Source organism: Jaculus jaculus, chromosome 11 (assembly GCF_020740685.1).
Source record: "Jaculus jaculus isolate mJacJac1 chromosome 11, mJacJac1.mat.Y.cur, whole genome shotgun sequence".
Classification (NCBI taxonomy): domain Eukaryota; kingdom Metazoa; phylum Chordata; class Mammalia; order Rodentia; family Dipodidae; genus Jaculus; species Jaculus jaculus.
The window spans coordinates 4763080-4778169 of record NC_059112.1 but is presented as its reverse complement, the minus strand read 5'-3'; the positions used below and the strand labels follow the sequence as shown (position 1 = coordinate 4778169).

General features: G+C 38.6%; 1 protein-coding gene across 1 annotated transcript; it reads right to left on the bottom strand.

Moving 5' to 3' along the window:
* Positions 1-746: 746 nt before the first annotated feature.
* Positions 747-4433, bottom strand: Csn2 (casein beta). Its single transcript, XM_045130154.1, has 5 exons — positions 4383-4433; positions 3543-3569; positions 2291-2335; positions 1362-1475; positions 747-1241 (listed from the first exon to the last, which is right to left on the bottom strand). Exons 1-5 carry the CDS (start codon positions 4431-4433, stop codon positions 747-749), a joined length of 732 nt encoding a protein of 243 aa, XP_044986089.1.
* Between the last annotated feature and the right edge of the window lie 10657 nt (positions 4434-15090).

The following is a 15090-nucleotide window of genomic DNA, read 5'->3' as shown; positions in this document are numbered from 1 at the left end:
TGAAAGCAAGCCAGCCAAATCTATTGATAGCACATAAATGAAATCTGACTTTCATTGAAATATAAACTATGCAGAATTTCTGGTTGGTTAAAAATCAATGATTGAGAACAAAATGGTAATTACTAAGTTAACACAGTAATGAAAATTGCCTCTCCCCTCTTGTTCTAGGAAATATAAATCTACTGTAAAAATTATCAACTTAATCTCTGAACGTCATAAACTTACCAAAAATGAGGAGGTGACTTTAACCTTGCAATCCTCTTAGACCTTAAATATAAATACAAAATGCAAATGTTTTCATTCATCTCATCTCTTTGCAAGAGAACTTGCCTTAACTGCGTTCTGAGTGACTAAGCAATCCCCTCAGTCCCCTATTCTCATGCATGCAGAGCAAAGGGAGGTATCCACTTTGACACGTGGGTAGCATACACGCATGAGGGAAACTTTACACTCCACTAAACGTTGTTTTCTCTATTTTAAACCCAATGAGCTTGTCAAATGTAATTTTGTTTTAGTAATTCCTGATCCTTTGTAAGCCAGACTTCCCAACCGACCAGTTAAGTCAGAGTCCCTGTGACTATGTCTTCCCGACTCTCGCTTTCTTCTAAACTTCCCCTCATCAGAGCAGGAATGTGGGGCTGTCTTGGGATGAGCCCCGGGCATTGGAATTTGGGCTGAAGGGGAGAACCTTCCCGGTGATTCTATGATATGGTCAGCATTGGGACTCACCGCTGTAAAGTAAATCTTTATTTCACTCTACAGCTTGCATTTATTCTAACGTCATAGTCACAGCCCGGGTGAAACCCAAAAGTGAGTAAAGTTGGACTTACAACGGGGTCCACAGGTTGAGTGGCGGGGAACTGGCTGGTGGGGTTAGACAGAAGCTGGAGGAGCTGGAGAAGGTCTTGGCTAGCCATGTCTCTCTGGGGAAAGGGGATCACTTGCTGGGGAAGAAGAAGCACCTTGGACTGAGGGACAGACAGCTGGGGCTGAGAGAGGGCCACAGGGGTCTGAGGAATAGCCTGGGGGGCCTGGTGGACCAGGGACTGGAGCAGAGACTGAGCCAGGTGCTGGTTTTTGAGATCAGTGAGGTTGGGGATTGGAGAGTCAAAGAGACGGAGCACAGTCTCAGAGTTAAGGAAGGGCATCTGGCTGTGCTTGGAAAGGATGGTGTCTAACTTAGCCTTGGCTTCTTGTACTTCAGGAGAAAGGACGGGCAGGAAAGGAGGGACCACTGCAGGCTGGACAATAGACTGGGCAGCAGCCTGGGCAGCAGCCTGAGCAGCAAGTTGGGCAGCAGCCTGAGCAACAGACTGGGCAGCAGCCTGGGCGGCAGACTGGGCAGCAGCCTGGGCGGCAGCCTGGGCAGCAGGCACGATGTTTTGGGCAAGGGGAGTGCAGGGGATGGGCTGAGTGAACGGAAAGGTGAGGGGCTGAGACTGGATGAAGGGATGGATTTTATCCTGGAGCTCATCCTGAAAAGGAGAACAGATGTGTTAGTCTACCGGTCAGCTATAGTTGTCATCCGAGATGTTAACCCTGTTTTAGCCAATGATACTTGAGTGAAAACAAAGAGAACCTTTCGTTTACTAGCTGAAGAAATTGACCTGGACTAGCCACAGTCGTGGCTAGCGCCTTTAATTCCAGCACTTGGGACGCTGAGGCAGCAGGAAGGGGTCACTCTGCGCTATAGAGTGAGTTCCTAGCAAGCCTGAGTTGTACAGTAAGACTGTTTCCAACACTAAAAAAAGGAGGTTAGGGTAAGAAGAAATTATTTTGGGTTAGGTGAAGAAAAAGGAGTAAAATGTTATTTAAGGGATTTCTCCTTAACAATAAGCACTTCACAGTAGAATTGCAGTGCAAACTAAAATTAATGTTCAAGATTTTTTAAGTTAAGAACTGGACATATGAACATACAATTATTTGATCACATTCCTATCCACTATCCTTTCTCATTCCCTTTCCTCTGCCCCCATCCCACGTGGACCCTCCTCTTCTAGGCAATCCTTCCTCTGTTTGTCTCATGAACATCATTGCAACTTTTCCCTTTATTCCCATTTGTCATAATAATGATTTTAAGAATAAAAGTAACATAATTCCCAATGTAGAAATGCTTTTACATTAATTAAAAATACATATTCTGTTTTTTATTTTGAAAATATATTGACATTTCCAGTATTTAATTCCTTACAACGATTTATGCATACATATTATTTGTCCAATTTCCATTCTTCAGTCTTGAATACATTACAAAACATCTCGTGTTACTTATTCATCATCACTAAATTACCTCTACTTGTTGCTGTTCCACATGTTTAGCCTTCTGGAGTTTCTCCTAAAGGAAAACCATACATAAGATGAGGTCCTGATCTTTAAAAATAACATAGAGGAAAAATTTAAAATATGTACATTTAAATCTAAAGGGCTTACTTTGTTGATGTGTGTAATAAATTCCTTCAAAAAATAAAAAGATATCACATTTAGTATCAATAAATAATCCTTATTTTTCAATGAATATTAGGAAAGTAAGGCATTGAATGTGTTCATTTCATAAATTACTAATGGAATAACTGTGTACTTTTGAACCATGCTGTATAAGCCTATTGTATAGAAGAAAGATGAGTGCAGTCAAGACAAAAATAAAATTAGTGAATGTAGTATAAAAAGATGATCTAAAAGGTACTAATTTCTCCTTATTACCATGATCCTTTCTCTGACTATAACTGACTTTTACAATCCCACGTGATTTTTAAAACCAAACCGACAAAAATCATTAAAAGTACATTAATAACATACACTAAGAAAACATACTAATAATACATTAGCATAACCACCCTTACTGTACTTGTTAATGTATTAAACCTCAAGTAAACTTATAAGAAATAAATAATTCTTCCTAGGCTTTTGCAACCTTTGTGAAGAGGGAAAATGTATAAGTATATCCTTTACTAAAAAGGTGATAGCACACCTCAAAAATGTATTGTATTTGGGCAGGAGAGATGGCTTAGCAGTTAAGCACTTGCCTGTAAAACGTAAAGACCCTGGTTTGAGGCTCAGTTCTCCAGGATCCATATAAGCCAGATGTACAAGGTAGTACATGCATCTGGAGTTCGCGTGTAGTAGCTGGAGGCCCTGGCGTGCCCTTTCTCTCTCTATCTGTCTCTTACTCTCTGTGTCTGTCTGTTGTTTCCAAATAAATAAATAAACATAAACAAAAAAAATGCAAGTGTATTGTATGGAAATCTATATTAGTCTCCCATATAGAGTCCCAACTACCCTAAATTCTACTGTTTCTTGTTTACGACAGTAATAAAAAGATGCGTCCTGCTGTATGCTGGCCCACTAACTCTGAGAATGCACCCATACCACATTCCCCAGATACTGTTTTCCTGTCCTTAAAAACATACAAAAGGAAATATTCATTCGAAGATATAAGTCACGATTTGACTGTTCAATTCTAAATATTTTGATGTAAACTCAACAGCAAAACAGCACTTTACTGCTTAAACTTGGGAAATCATGTCTGAATGCAATTGCCTTACCTGGCTGTTGGACAGGCTCTCTGAAGTCTGTAAAATAAAAAACAGCAACCATATGAGTCTTCTAGATCACTAGAAATATAGTTACGTTGTTGTTGGAAAGTTTCTAAAAAAAAAAAATTTCTTACCTCAGTGGACACACTGAGATCTTCCTTTTGTAAAGAAAAAAATGCATAATTTTAGTGTCTATGGATAACATGTTAGTAAGCATGCTTCCTATGTAGTTATTCTGTCATTCATCTCTTTTCATAAATTTAAGAAGTAAAAATCCATGTACTTTTTAAAACTTGAAAAGTGATACTTACTATCTTTTATTACATCCTAGTAAATTTTAATTGCTACATTTCTACATTGTCTGAATTTAGAATAGAAATTTTTAATGAGTAACAGAAAAGAGGTTTCATTTACTAAACATATTTTATTATGAATGTGAGTACATTCATAGTATCATTTTAATTATTGCTTGTATTTCTGCATCTGGATGTCTTTGGATAAGTAAGCCCACTGCTCTAAAGTAAGAGGTATATTTTATTGTCAGAATTAGATACATTTACCTAAGTGACACAAGTAATTCTAGTTTGCAGTACTCTAATCTGTAATTTCTCCTTAGTCAGTTATTCACTTATTTGATTTTCCTTTAGGAAGTTGCATAGAAAACACTTGCCCCAGATTTGACACCTTACGGGAAACTTGAGTAATTTTCATGAAAGAATAATTATGCTATTATGCTAATAATTATTCGCTATCATTTGTACACTAAAAATATTGGTGCTATAACTCTCTACAAATAGGTAGATGGTCCTCTACATCTTCATTCCTGAGGAATTTTTCTTCTGCACTTACCTGTCTTGCAAGAGCAAGTGCCACAAGGCAGGCGAGGAGAAAGACCTTCATGGCTGTAAGTCCTGAGAATGAGGAAATGAGGATGGTAGTAGATTAATCAATCAGCCAAAGTCAAATTTTACTCTGACTCCTGAATGTTTACCAGTAATTCAGATATTTCAGTTCACAACTCCAATTTTAAAAGTCTCACTGACTGTAATATAAGTCTTGTACAAAAGATATGAAAAAGTTAAAAATATTTAAAGAAAGGATTATTGACTTGGTATTGTTTATTTAGTACCTTAATTGTCAGACACTGAACAAAATGTTAAGATCACAGACCTGAGTAAGCCTCACTTATTCTAGAAGAACTAATAATAATTATATAAATGCTAGGTGCAATGTTTATGTGTCAGCTGGAGGTGAGACTGAGGCAGGAGGATTGCAAGTTTGAGGTCAGCCTAGAATGAATAACCAGATCCTATGGAAAAAGAAAATTAAATAAGAAGAAATGAAGAAAGAAACAGAAGGAACAAAGAAAGAAAATGTATACAAAGAAAATCTATGTTGATTTCTTTTTAATTAAAGTGAATGGTTGCAATAAATATTTAGTATAATCATATTTTCTTATTTTCAGAAGAACTAAGAATTTCATTTTTAACATTTTCTCTCCTTGTTCCACTAAATAGATTCTTGCTTGAATGAATATGTTTGTTTTTTCTCTATTTATTTCCACTCTGTTGTCATCACACTTTCATATCTAATAATGCCTTTTCTCCCATATGCCCTATGACTGAAAAAAAAAACCATACATTTTTCTTTTTTGCTACAAAATTGTGCACCTAGGCTCTTGATAATTTATCCAAAGGATAATGTCTGTCCACACCTTGGACAGTTCTCCTTGTGAAATAACTACATAGAAACATTAAAGTGTTTACAATGGCCTCCTTGCTGGCTTTTCTCTTTTTAGTGCAATTGTTTTTCAAAAACATCAAAACAATGTCAATGTGACAAAATTTTTTAATTCTCCAATTTTTAAACTAAATTTCTGAATTTAAAAATGTGACCCATGAGAAAACTATTGATTTATTCATAAAAAGATCATTTCCAATATTTAAAAGTGGAAAATATTTTTTACTGAAAAGATATGTCTCAGATTTTTTAATGGATATTGCATTTACCTATTAACTTTGCCTTGCCTAAGACTGACATAAGCTTCCAAATAACTTAATTATCCCAGTTTTAAAAGAAACAGTTGTATTCTTATAAATTACACATGTAAGGAGGATTTCATTGTAGTTTCTGCAGTCTATCTTCAACATTTTATATAGCAATGCATAAGCCAGAACTTCATTGTTACTTGGTATGCTATAAGCTGGTTTTATTCAGAGCAATCTTATTTCATATTTTATTTCTAAGTGATATATTTGTGTCTAAAAACTACCTACTGGAAAGTCTTCCTTATAAATTCATAATGTAATTTAGGTGCATTTGTTTTATGACTATGATACAGTAAGTCCAATTGGAAGACTTAGTTAAGAAATCTAACATCAGTCTGGAGATGGCTCAGCAATTACAGATGCTTGCTTGAAAGCCTGATGGTCTGAGTTTGATTCTCTAATACCCATGTAAAGCCAGATGCACGAAGTGGTACATGAATCTGGAGTTTGTTTACAAGGGCAAGAGGCTGCTGCACCCATTCATCCTCCCTCTCTTTCTCCCTCCCTCTCTGCTTGCAAAATAATAAAGTATTAAAATAAATCTATAATCAATATCTCAATATGTTCATTAGCCTTTGTCTCTACATTTTGTTTGACTAATGATGCTTACCTACAGTCATTGTAATTTATACCAAATCCTTCTGTGCATTTTCATCTTTTTAACCTAACCTTTGCAAAATAACTTCAGCACTCTCATAAAATCCTTTATTTTTCACTTCAAAGCCTACCTTAAGTAACTATATTCTCTCCATTCCTGAGCTTAGTTTACACCTGGAGTTCTTACCTTTAGTGGAGGACAAGAAGTCAAGGTGAAGCTTGGTGGAAGATGGTCCTTCTGCTGCTAAGACCTGGTATTTATACTACATTTAATGACATGCTAATTTTGTGGTTTGAAAAAAATTCAAGAATGGTTTTCACTTCCAAGAAGTGCATATAATGAGAAAGTGATTTCTGTCCAATTGTCTGTCCCAAGAATTTCTGGGGAGCATTGTAACAAGGATGAAATTCAAATGCTTATGAAAGAAACCTGTACAGGAAATTCAACTGTAACCACTTTACATCATTGGAAGGCACTCTAGCTTACTGCCTACGTTATTGTTGACTCAATTTGGGTTCATTGCAACCTAGTAGGGTCTTAAATCTCAGTTTTGGGACAATTTTATATGGACACCAAAGACACAAAGGGCTTTGCAAAGGCCACAATTTTATATTAACCTGAACAGGAAGAAGTCCATGCTGGTAGCCTAGTCATGGAGGGCAAACTTCTTAATTCTTATAGTCACTTAGTTTTGGAAAAATTAAGCACTTTAATTCAAGCCAATATTTTGTACACAAGGGAAAAAAAAAACTTTGTGCAGTAATGAAACAAGTAAGATAAAGAATCTAGATGAGATACATGGGCAAAATACCCTGTAACTCTGTAATAACAATCTTTAAACATGTCTCAAGATGTAGCTCATGGACAGACAACGTGTCTAATGTGTACAGGCACTAGATTCTATCCACGACACTGAAGTTTCTCTTTCTGCTTTTCTTTACTCTCTCTTTACAATTCCCTCCACCTTTTCTTCCCTCCCTCCCCCTCTCTATCTTACCTTTTTCTTCAAAGAGTCATAGAGATTCATTTACCTAAAAGTATTCATTATCTATTTCTCTTTCAAGTGTAGTGACAATAGCTATTTTTTGAATTTAGTGCTAATTCTATACCAACCACCAAGTGCTATAATATTACACACACACACACACACACACACACACACACACACACACACACACACATTTTTATTAATTTAAATAAATACAACTTCAAGATTTTTCCTCTGTTAAGAAACAGAAATCTAGGCTGGGGAGATGGCTCAGCAGTTAAGGCAGTTGCCTACAAAGCCTGAGAACCCAAATTCAATTCCCCAGTGCCCACATAAAGCCAGATACACAAAATACTACATGCATCTGAAGTTCATTTTCAGTGGTTAGAGGCCCTGGCATGACCATTCTCTCTGTTTGTCTCTCTTCCTTCTCTCTTTCTGCTTGGAAATAAGCAATATTTTTAAAAAAAGAATCAGAGAAATAAAATTTAGAGTATAAAGACTGTAGTCAATAATGTCATTATATTATGGAAATTTTCAGTTACATTTTTTTACTTACTTAAATGATTAGAGATAATATAAATAGCAAATCGAGGAAAAGCAGTCTCAAGAAGCACAAAGATTGGAGCTTTTGGTTGTATGGAGTTTCAATATTAGAAGGAAGATAATGTCAGGATGATGACAAGACCCTGAAAATGGTGTCGAGACTAGAATCTTGCATATGAGAATCAAGTAGCTACAACTAAATTGAGAAGCTATTGTGAAGCAGGAAGTTCAAACAGGGACTAGATGGAGATGAGATCAGAGAGAAAGGGCTTAGGCCATGAGTACCAAAGCAGGCCGTGGTCCTGAGGAGCGTGACTTACGTGCTCTAGACAGTGGGGCACCCTGAAGGCTCTTGGGATAGAAAGAGCAAGCACAGAGGCAATGAGTGCTTTCAAAGACCAAGAGTACTAGTACCTGTCTGTGTATAGGCTTTTACCTTTTCTTTCTTTCTTTTTTATTATTTGGGCAAAGAGAAACAGAGAGAAGAAGAAAAAGTGAGTATGGGTGTAGAAGGACCTTCCGCTGTTAACAAATTCCAGACAGATGTGCCGCTTTGTGCAGCTGGCTTTATGAAGGTACTGGAGAGTTGAACCTGGGCTATCAGGGTTTGCAAGCAGATGCCTTTAACTGTTGAGCCATCTCCCGGCCCCTTTTTTCTTTATTTTTTATTGTTATCAATCAATAAATGTTTTTCTTTTCTTTTTGAATAAATGATTTTTTCAGAAGACAGCAGAAAAAAAAAAAAAACAAAACTAAGACCCAGAGAAAAGCAGAGTTTTGGCAAATGTACTCTTATAGAGGTTAAGGGATGCTTCCCAGTACTTCATGTGCAAGATTTACAAATGCAGGACCCAAAATTGTTTTGCTTATTTATTGACCGGTGTTCATAAAAGTTTTTAACTACTTGTGTTTGATGTCAGTCCTTGTATAATATTCTTTACTATCATTCTCTGGCTTTAAAAGATAGTTACACTTTTAGTCAGGCATGGTGGTGTATGTCTTTAACCCCATCTCTTGGGAGGCAGAGTTCATGCCATGAGTTCAAGGCCACCCTGAGACTTTGTAGTGAATTCCAGGTCAGCCTGGACTGAACTGACTAAAAAAAGAAAAAGATAGTTACATTTTTAAAATAAAAAAAATTATATGCCTAATTAATTATTCTTTTTAATCATACCATACATTCATATCATGCGAAATCTGGGTTGGAGGAGAGATACTCCTAATTGTAAAATATATTTTATAGCTTTTGGAAAACCTAATACGTGTCTACTATATATTGGAAATTTTCCAATATTCATTCTAAGATTATGGTCTTAGTGAGCCAGGAGGAAGCCAAGAAAAATGATGAAATGACACACACAATATCCTAATGTCAAATAGAGAAAAGGAAAAAGGAAGACAGTTGGCTTTCCAATGTACTTTTGGGTTTTATTCTGAGTTGCCAAGATCACAGACAGCAGTGTATGACTTCTAAGAAAATTAATACAAAAGCAGGCATGCTGTATGCCACGAAGTTTTCCTTTTTATTTTCTCAGCAAAATGCTTTGCATATTGTGTAATAAATGTAGCATTTCCTTGAGATTCTCTCACCAAGCTTGAATTGCAGTAATAATTATGCTTACAGATTGGGCTGGACCACAGGAAGAACAAAACCGTGATCACAGGATGCAGAACAACACTCTACAGCACAGTAATTTCCCAGTGAAAAACAGAAAAGCCAGAGAATAGGGTACAACCATAAGTTTAGCGCCAGGTATGCCTCAGAACAGAATGACAGGTAAGGCACAAAGTGCCATGTTGGGCAACCCAGGCTTGTGCAACTTAAGACTTCCATTTTCAGAGAGTAAAATGAGAATTGCACCCATTGTAACTTGTTTTAATTTAATTTCTAAACTTTTTTATTAATTAGTTTTGTACTCGTTGAATGCAGTCAAGTTGGTACCACTGTTAGGCTCGTCCATGTCCTACCCCCTTCCCCAGCCCCTCCTTGTTGAGGTGTACAGGTCATGAATTGTGGAGTTAGCCCACAGTTACGGGTAGGAGAAATGTCTCTGTGTATCATGACACAACACGTGTCTCTGACATTCTTTCTGCCCCCTCTTCTGCAAAATTTCCCTGAGCCATGTTGGGTTCATTTTTGGTCACCTTTAGTGATGAGGTGTTGGGAGCCTCTGTGTCTCTGGATATCTGATTTGGTAGGAGTTGGTTGTTCTCTGTGTTGATTTCCTTCACCCTTGTGCTGGAACCCGGTTCACCAAGAAAACAGCACCCTTTCTTGTTTTGCCAATTCTTCTTAGTTTCAGCAGGGGCCCTTTTGAGGTATGATGGGGGTGGTTCTCTCTTTAGGATCTGTGTCCTCCACTGAAACTTCTTGATAGCCTCTGGGGAAGAGCAAGTTATCATTCATACAGTCTGTCCTAGGACTTGGGTGATGGTCTGAGATGTGCAAGCTTTGGGTTGAAATGAATCATAAAGGTTAACAGTTGAAATCATATAAATAAAAAGTGAGCAGATAACAGGAAAAAAGGAAAAAAACCAACATGCTCAGAAAGTGAGAACTTGAAGAGACCTTGGAATATCCACATCATAGTGTTACATATGATACAAAAGGGGAAAAGCCTAAGACCTGAGAATTTTCAGCACTTGTTCAAGATACTATAGGCATTTAGAAATGTAGGTGGTGCTCAAGCCATCCAGTTCTTGGGGCTGGGGGGATGGCTCAGTGATTAAAAGCCCTTACTTACAAAGCCTGTCAGCCTGGAGTCAGTCTCCCACCACCCAGGTAAAGCTGGATGGGCATTAATATTCAGAAAACTATTTAGAAAATGTACCAAAACATAAGAAAATGAACTGTGGATTTATATAATTTATATATAACTATGTATATTGTCATATATACAATTTATACAACAGTTTAAGTACACTACAGCATCATTGAATGAAAAACATCATCCAAAGAGGGATAGTTTAGCATTTTCTATGTAAATTAAATATTTAATCTTTTTCCATAATCATAATTTTAATGTAATATAATTACATGGTGTTGGTCAGGAAGCTATTAAATTTACAATGGTATTCAAGAATTATAGAACAAAATGTTTTCTAAGCAGGCATTATGAGAGGCCCACTATCCTAATTCATCAAATACATTTCCATCTGGTCCTAGTTGCTCTTACTTTACTTACACTCAGGTTCAGGAGGACACGAGCATTGAGTGTATATCAGACAGAAGGTCAGGATTTCTGAAGCTTGGCATTGTTGACATCTGAGGCAGGATAATCTTCATCACAGTACAGTCTTGTTCATTGTGGGATGTTGGGGACATCTCTAGCCTCTCAATCCAACATGCCACTCACATCAAGTAGTAAGATCCAAACTGTCTTGGAAAAAGTTCAGTGTTACTTTGGGTGGCAAAAGTGGGCCCAGAGTTAGAATCACTGCACTAGATGATATCAAAGGTCATACTATCATAAAAAATGGAGATGGATTGGTTCCTCATAGTGGGCATATCGTTGACATGGCCAGGCATATTAGTAAGTTCAGAACTTCATCATCTTAATAATGCAAATAGAAAAGTACTTGATCCCACCAGAGCCAGTTTCTTCCAGGCATCTTGTCAGTTTTTCACTTCCGAATGTCTGTGTCCCTCTTTTTCCCACTTAGAATTTTGTGGTCATAATTACCCCACTCCTTCACATAATACACAGTTCTCTAATTATCTTCAACTTCATTATACTATCTTAAATAAACAATCTTCCAGATTAACTTAGTCGGTCTTCAGCCACATAGTGGCCAAGAAAAAAATAATTGAAAGTTCATTCTCACTTGAAATTTAAGAGCACTGGCTTGAGGTGGTTCTTAAAGAACCCAGCAGGTGACATATGTTTATCCTACTATCCTCGGGACTTTATTCAGCGTGGCAATTCTCCCCTCAGTCTTCATGATCAGCACCAGAGAACTTTGCCTCATAGAAAATACATGTGATTGAAAGCATGGTCACTTGTGCTTGTAATCCCAGGATTTGAGAAGCTGCACCAGAAGAATTACCATGAGTTTAAGGGCCAGCTTGGGCTACATAGTGAGTTTCAGCCACCCTGGACCACTGAGTAAGGCTTTGTGTCAAAATGGGGGGGGCAACACTGTGGATAAAGGTACTTGCATACAAAGTCTACCAAACTGGGTCCAATGCTCTAGCACCACACGAAGCAAGCACAAGCCTATGGTGTTTGTTTGCAGTGGCAAGAGACCCTCATGTGTACCGTGTGTGCAAATAGATAATAAATACTTAAATGCTTAAAGGAAGGGAAAGAAATGAAAGATGGCAGGAAAGAAGAAATAGATGTATGGAAAAGAAAAAGGGAGGAAAAGAGGGAGAGAGGGAGAGAGGGACAAAAGAGGCGGTATTTTGACAGCTCGCAGAAAAAGGGAGGAAAAGATGCAGAGAGGGAGAGAGGGAGAAAAGAGGCGGTATTTTGACAGCATGCAGAAAAAGGGAGGAAAAGATGCAGAGAGGGAGAGAGGGAGAAAAGAGGCGGTATTTTGACAGCTCGCAGAAAAAGGGAGGAAAAGATGCAGAGAGGGAGAGAGGGAGAAAAGAGGCGGTATTTTGACAGCATGCAGAAAAAGGGAGGAAAAGATGCAGAGAGGGAGAGAGGGAGAAAAGAGGCGGTATTTTGACAGCTCGCAGAAAAAGGGAGGAAAAGATGCAGAGAGGGAGAGAGGGAGAAAAGAGGCGGTATTTTGACAGCTCGCAGAAAAAGGGAGGAAAAGATGCAGAGAGGGAGAGAGGGAGAAAAGAGGCGGTATTTTGACAGCATGCAGAAAAAGGGAGGAAAAGATGCAGAGAGGGAGAGAGGGAGAAAAGAGGCGGTATTTTGACAGCTTGCAGAAAAAGGGAGGAAAAGATGCAGAGAGGGAGAGAGGGAGAAAAGAGGCGGTATTTTGACAGCATGCAGAAAAAGGGAGGAAAAGATGCAGAGAGGGAGAGAGGGAGAAAAGAGGCGGTATTTTGACAGCTCGCAGAAAAAGGGAGGAAAAGATGCAGAGAGGGAGAGAGGGAGAAAAGAGGCGGTATTTTGACAGCTCGCAGAAAAAGGGAGGAAAAGATGCAGAGAGGGAGAGAGGGAGAAAAGAGGCGGTATTTTGACAGCATGCAGAAAAAGGGAGGAAAAGATGCAGAGAGGGAGAGAGGGAGAAAAGAGGCGGTATTTTGACAGCTCGCAGAAAAAGGGAGGAAAAGACGCAGAGAGGGAGAGAGGGAGAAAAGAGGCGGTATTTTGACAGCTCGCAGAAAAAGGGAGGAAAAGACGCAGAGAGGGAGAGAGGGAGAAAAGAGGCGGTATTTTGACAGCTCGCAGAAAAAGGGAGGAAAAGACGCAGAGAGGGAGAGAGGGAGAAAAGAGGCGGTATTTTGACAGCTTGCAGAAAAAGGGAGGAAAAGATGCAGAGAGGGAGAGAGGGAGAAAAGAGGCGGTATTTTGACAGCATGCAGAAAAAGGGAGGAAAAGACGCAGAGAGGGAGAGAGGGAGAAAAGAGGCGGTATTTTGACAGCTCGCAGAAAAAGGGAGGAAAAGATGCAGAGAGGGAGAGAGGGGGAAAAGAGGCGGTATTTTGACAGCTCGCAGAAAAAGGGAGGAAAAGACGCAGAGAGGGAGAGAGGGAGAAAAGAGGCGGTATTTTGACAGCTCGCAGAAAAAGGGAGGAAAAGATGCAGAGAGGGAGAGAGGGAGAAAAGAGGCGGTATTTTGACAGCTCGCAGACCCATGTCTCCCCACTTGTGACTCTGTCATATTTTCTCTGCTGCACCTGAGGATTTACTCCTGCTCCTAGCTGAGGAAAGCACACCCAGGCACACTAGAAACCTCTCTTTCCCACTCATTCAGTTTGCACTCTTTTCTCTGTAGAGACCATTTTTCCTATTTCTGTTTTTATTTTATTTTTTTCAAGGTATGGTCTTACACTAGCCCAGGCTGACCTGGAACTAACTCTGTTGTTCCATATTAGCCTCAAACTCACAGCTATCCTTCTACCTCTGCCTCCCCAGTGCTGGGATTAAAGATATGTACCACCATGCCTGGCTACAATTTTCCTATTTCTACAATAAAATTTCCACTTTGGTACCATTTCCCCATTTCTCTCCTGCTCTAAGGAACAGGGTGAATAACGTTTCAATCTTGCACACACGTGATATTTGCATTGCTGCTACTCCTAGCTTTTTCTTGTACTCACGTTTTCACATTAACCAGCCTATGAAAACTCTTAAATGTCAGAACAAGCTCTTGTTCTTCATCCAGTGACATCTGTTTTGATAAGACTCTTTCTTATATCATCAGCACTTGGCATTTATGAAATTTCACTCAGTTCTTTGGTCCATTCTTTCTCAGACTCTCTGATAATTTCTCCTCATATATAAATCATGAAATGAAAAATTAGTCTCCAACCGTGGTTCCTTATTCCTCTCTCTCTCTCTCTCAAATATATATATATATGTATGTATATGTATATATCTGCTAAGTTTACCCAATCTCATGGTATTTTATTTATTAATTATTTATAGACATGGCCTCAGTATGTACTTGCCACGGGTCCGGAACCTGCTATATTTCTCATGCAGACCTTCAGCTTCTGATCCTCCTGTTTCAGTCTCTTAAAAACTATGATCATAATTTTGATCTGCCACATCCCACTTTAAGATTTAAATTCTCATTTGATTGTGATTTAAATTTACTTTTAACCTCCACACTGAATTCTAGACTTCTATATCCAATCATATACATTTCTGGAATAAAGCTCAAAGTTAACCTACCCAAAACTGAGCTCCTGGACCTTTCATACAATCTACTAGACCCTCTTACAATGCCTTATATCAGGAAAAATGGAAATTCCACTTATAAACTATCTTCCAGCCAGTTGGGTCAACAAACATATAGACAACCTTGACTGTTACTCCTTTCTCTTTCACTTCACAAGAGAGCCTACACCTATTAAATTCTCTCTAAAATAATAATGGTTATCCCATCTATTCGGTGCCAACTTCACTCTCCATTGGAGAATATGCCTCTCTTTTTCAGATGGACACAGAACCTGAGGGGAGAAAAAGCCCATTGCACCAGGGCCCCAGCTGAAAACATACAGTAACTGGGGAAATGAGCAAGAGTGCTGCTTTCTTGGTGAACCTGGTACCAGCACAACGGTGAAGAAGACACAGAGAACACTCAACTCCTATCAAACCAGATACCCAGAGACATAGAGGCTCCCAATACCTCAGCACTGAAGTAGACCTAAAATGAACTCAACATGGCTCAGGGAAATTAGCAGAAGAGGGCTGGAAAGATTGTTAGAGCCACAACTTGGGACATTATGCACAGAGACATTAC

Bases quoted from the DNA above. Each gene is read 5' to 3' on its own strand.
- Csn2 (XM_045130154.1), bottom strand. From the start codon at position 4,433: ATGAAGGTCTTTCTCCTCGCCTGCCTTGTGGCACTTGCTCTTGCAAGA. The intron at 1,476-2,290 runs GTAATTTAGTGA...TCTCCTTTTCAG, and splicing joins TGGAACAGCAACAAGTAGAG to GATGAGCTCCAGGATAAAAT. The intron at 1,242-1,361 runs GCTGCCGCCCAG...TCTATTGTCCAG, and splicing joins ACATCGTGCCTGCTGCCCAG to CCTGCAGTGGTCCCTCCTTT.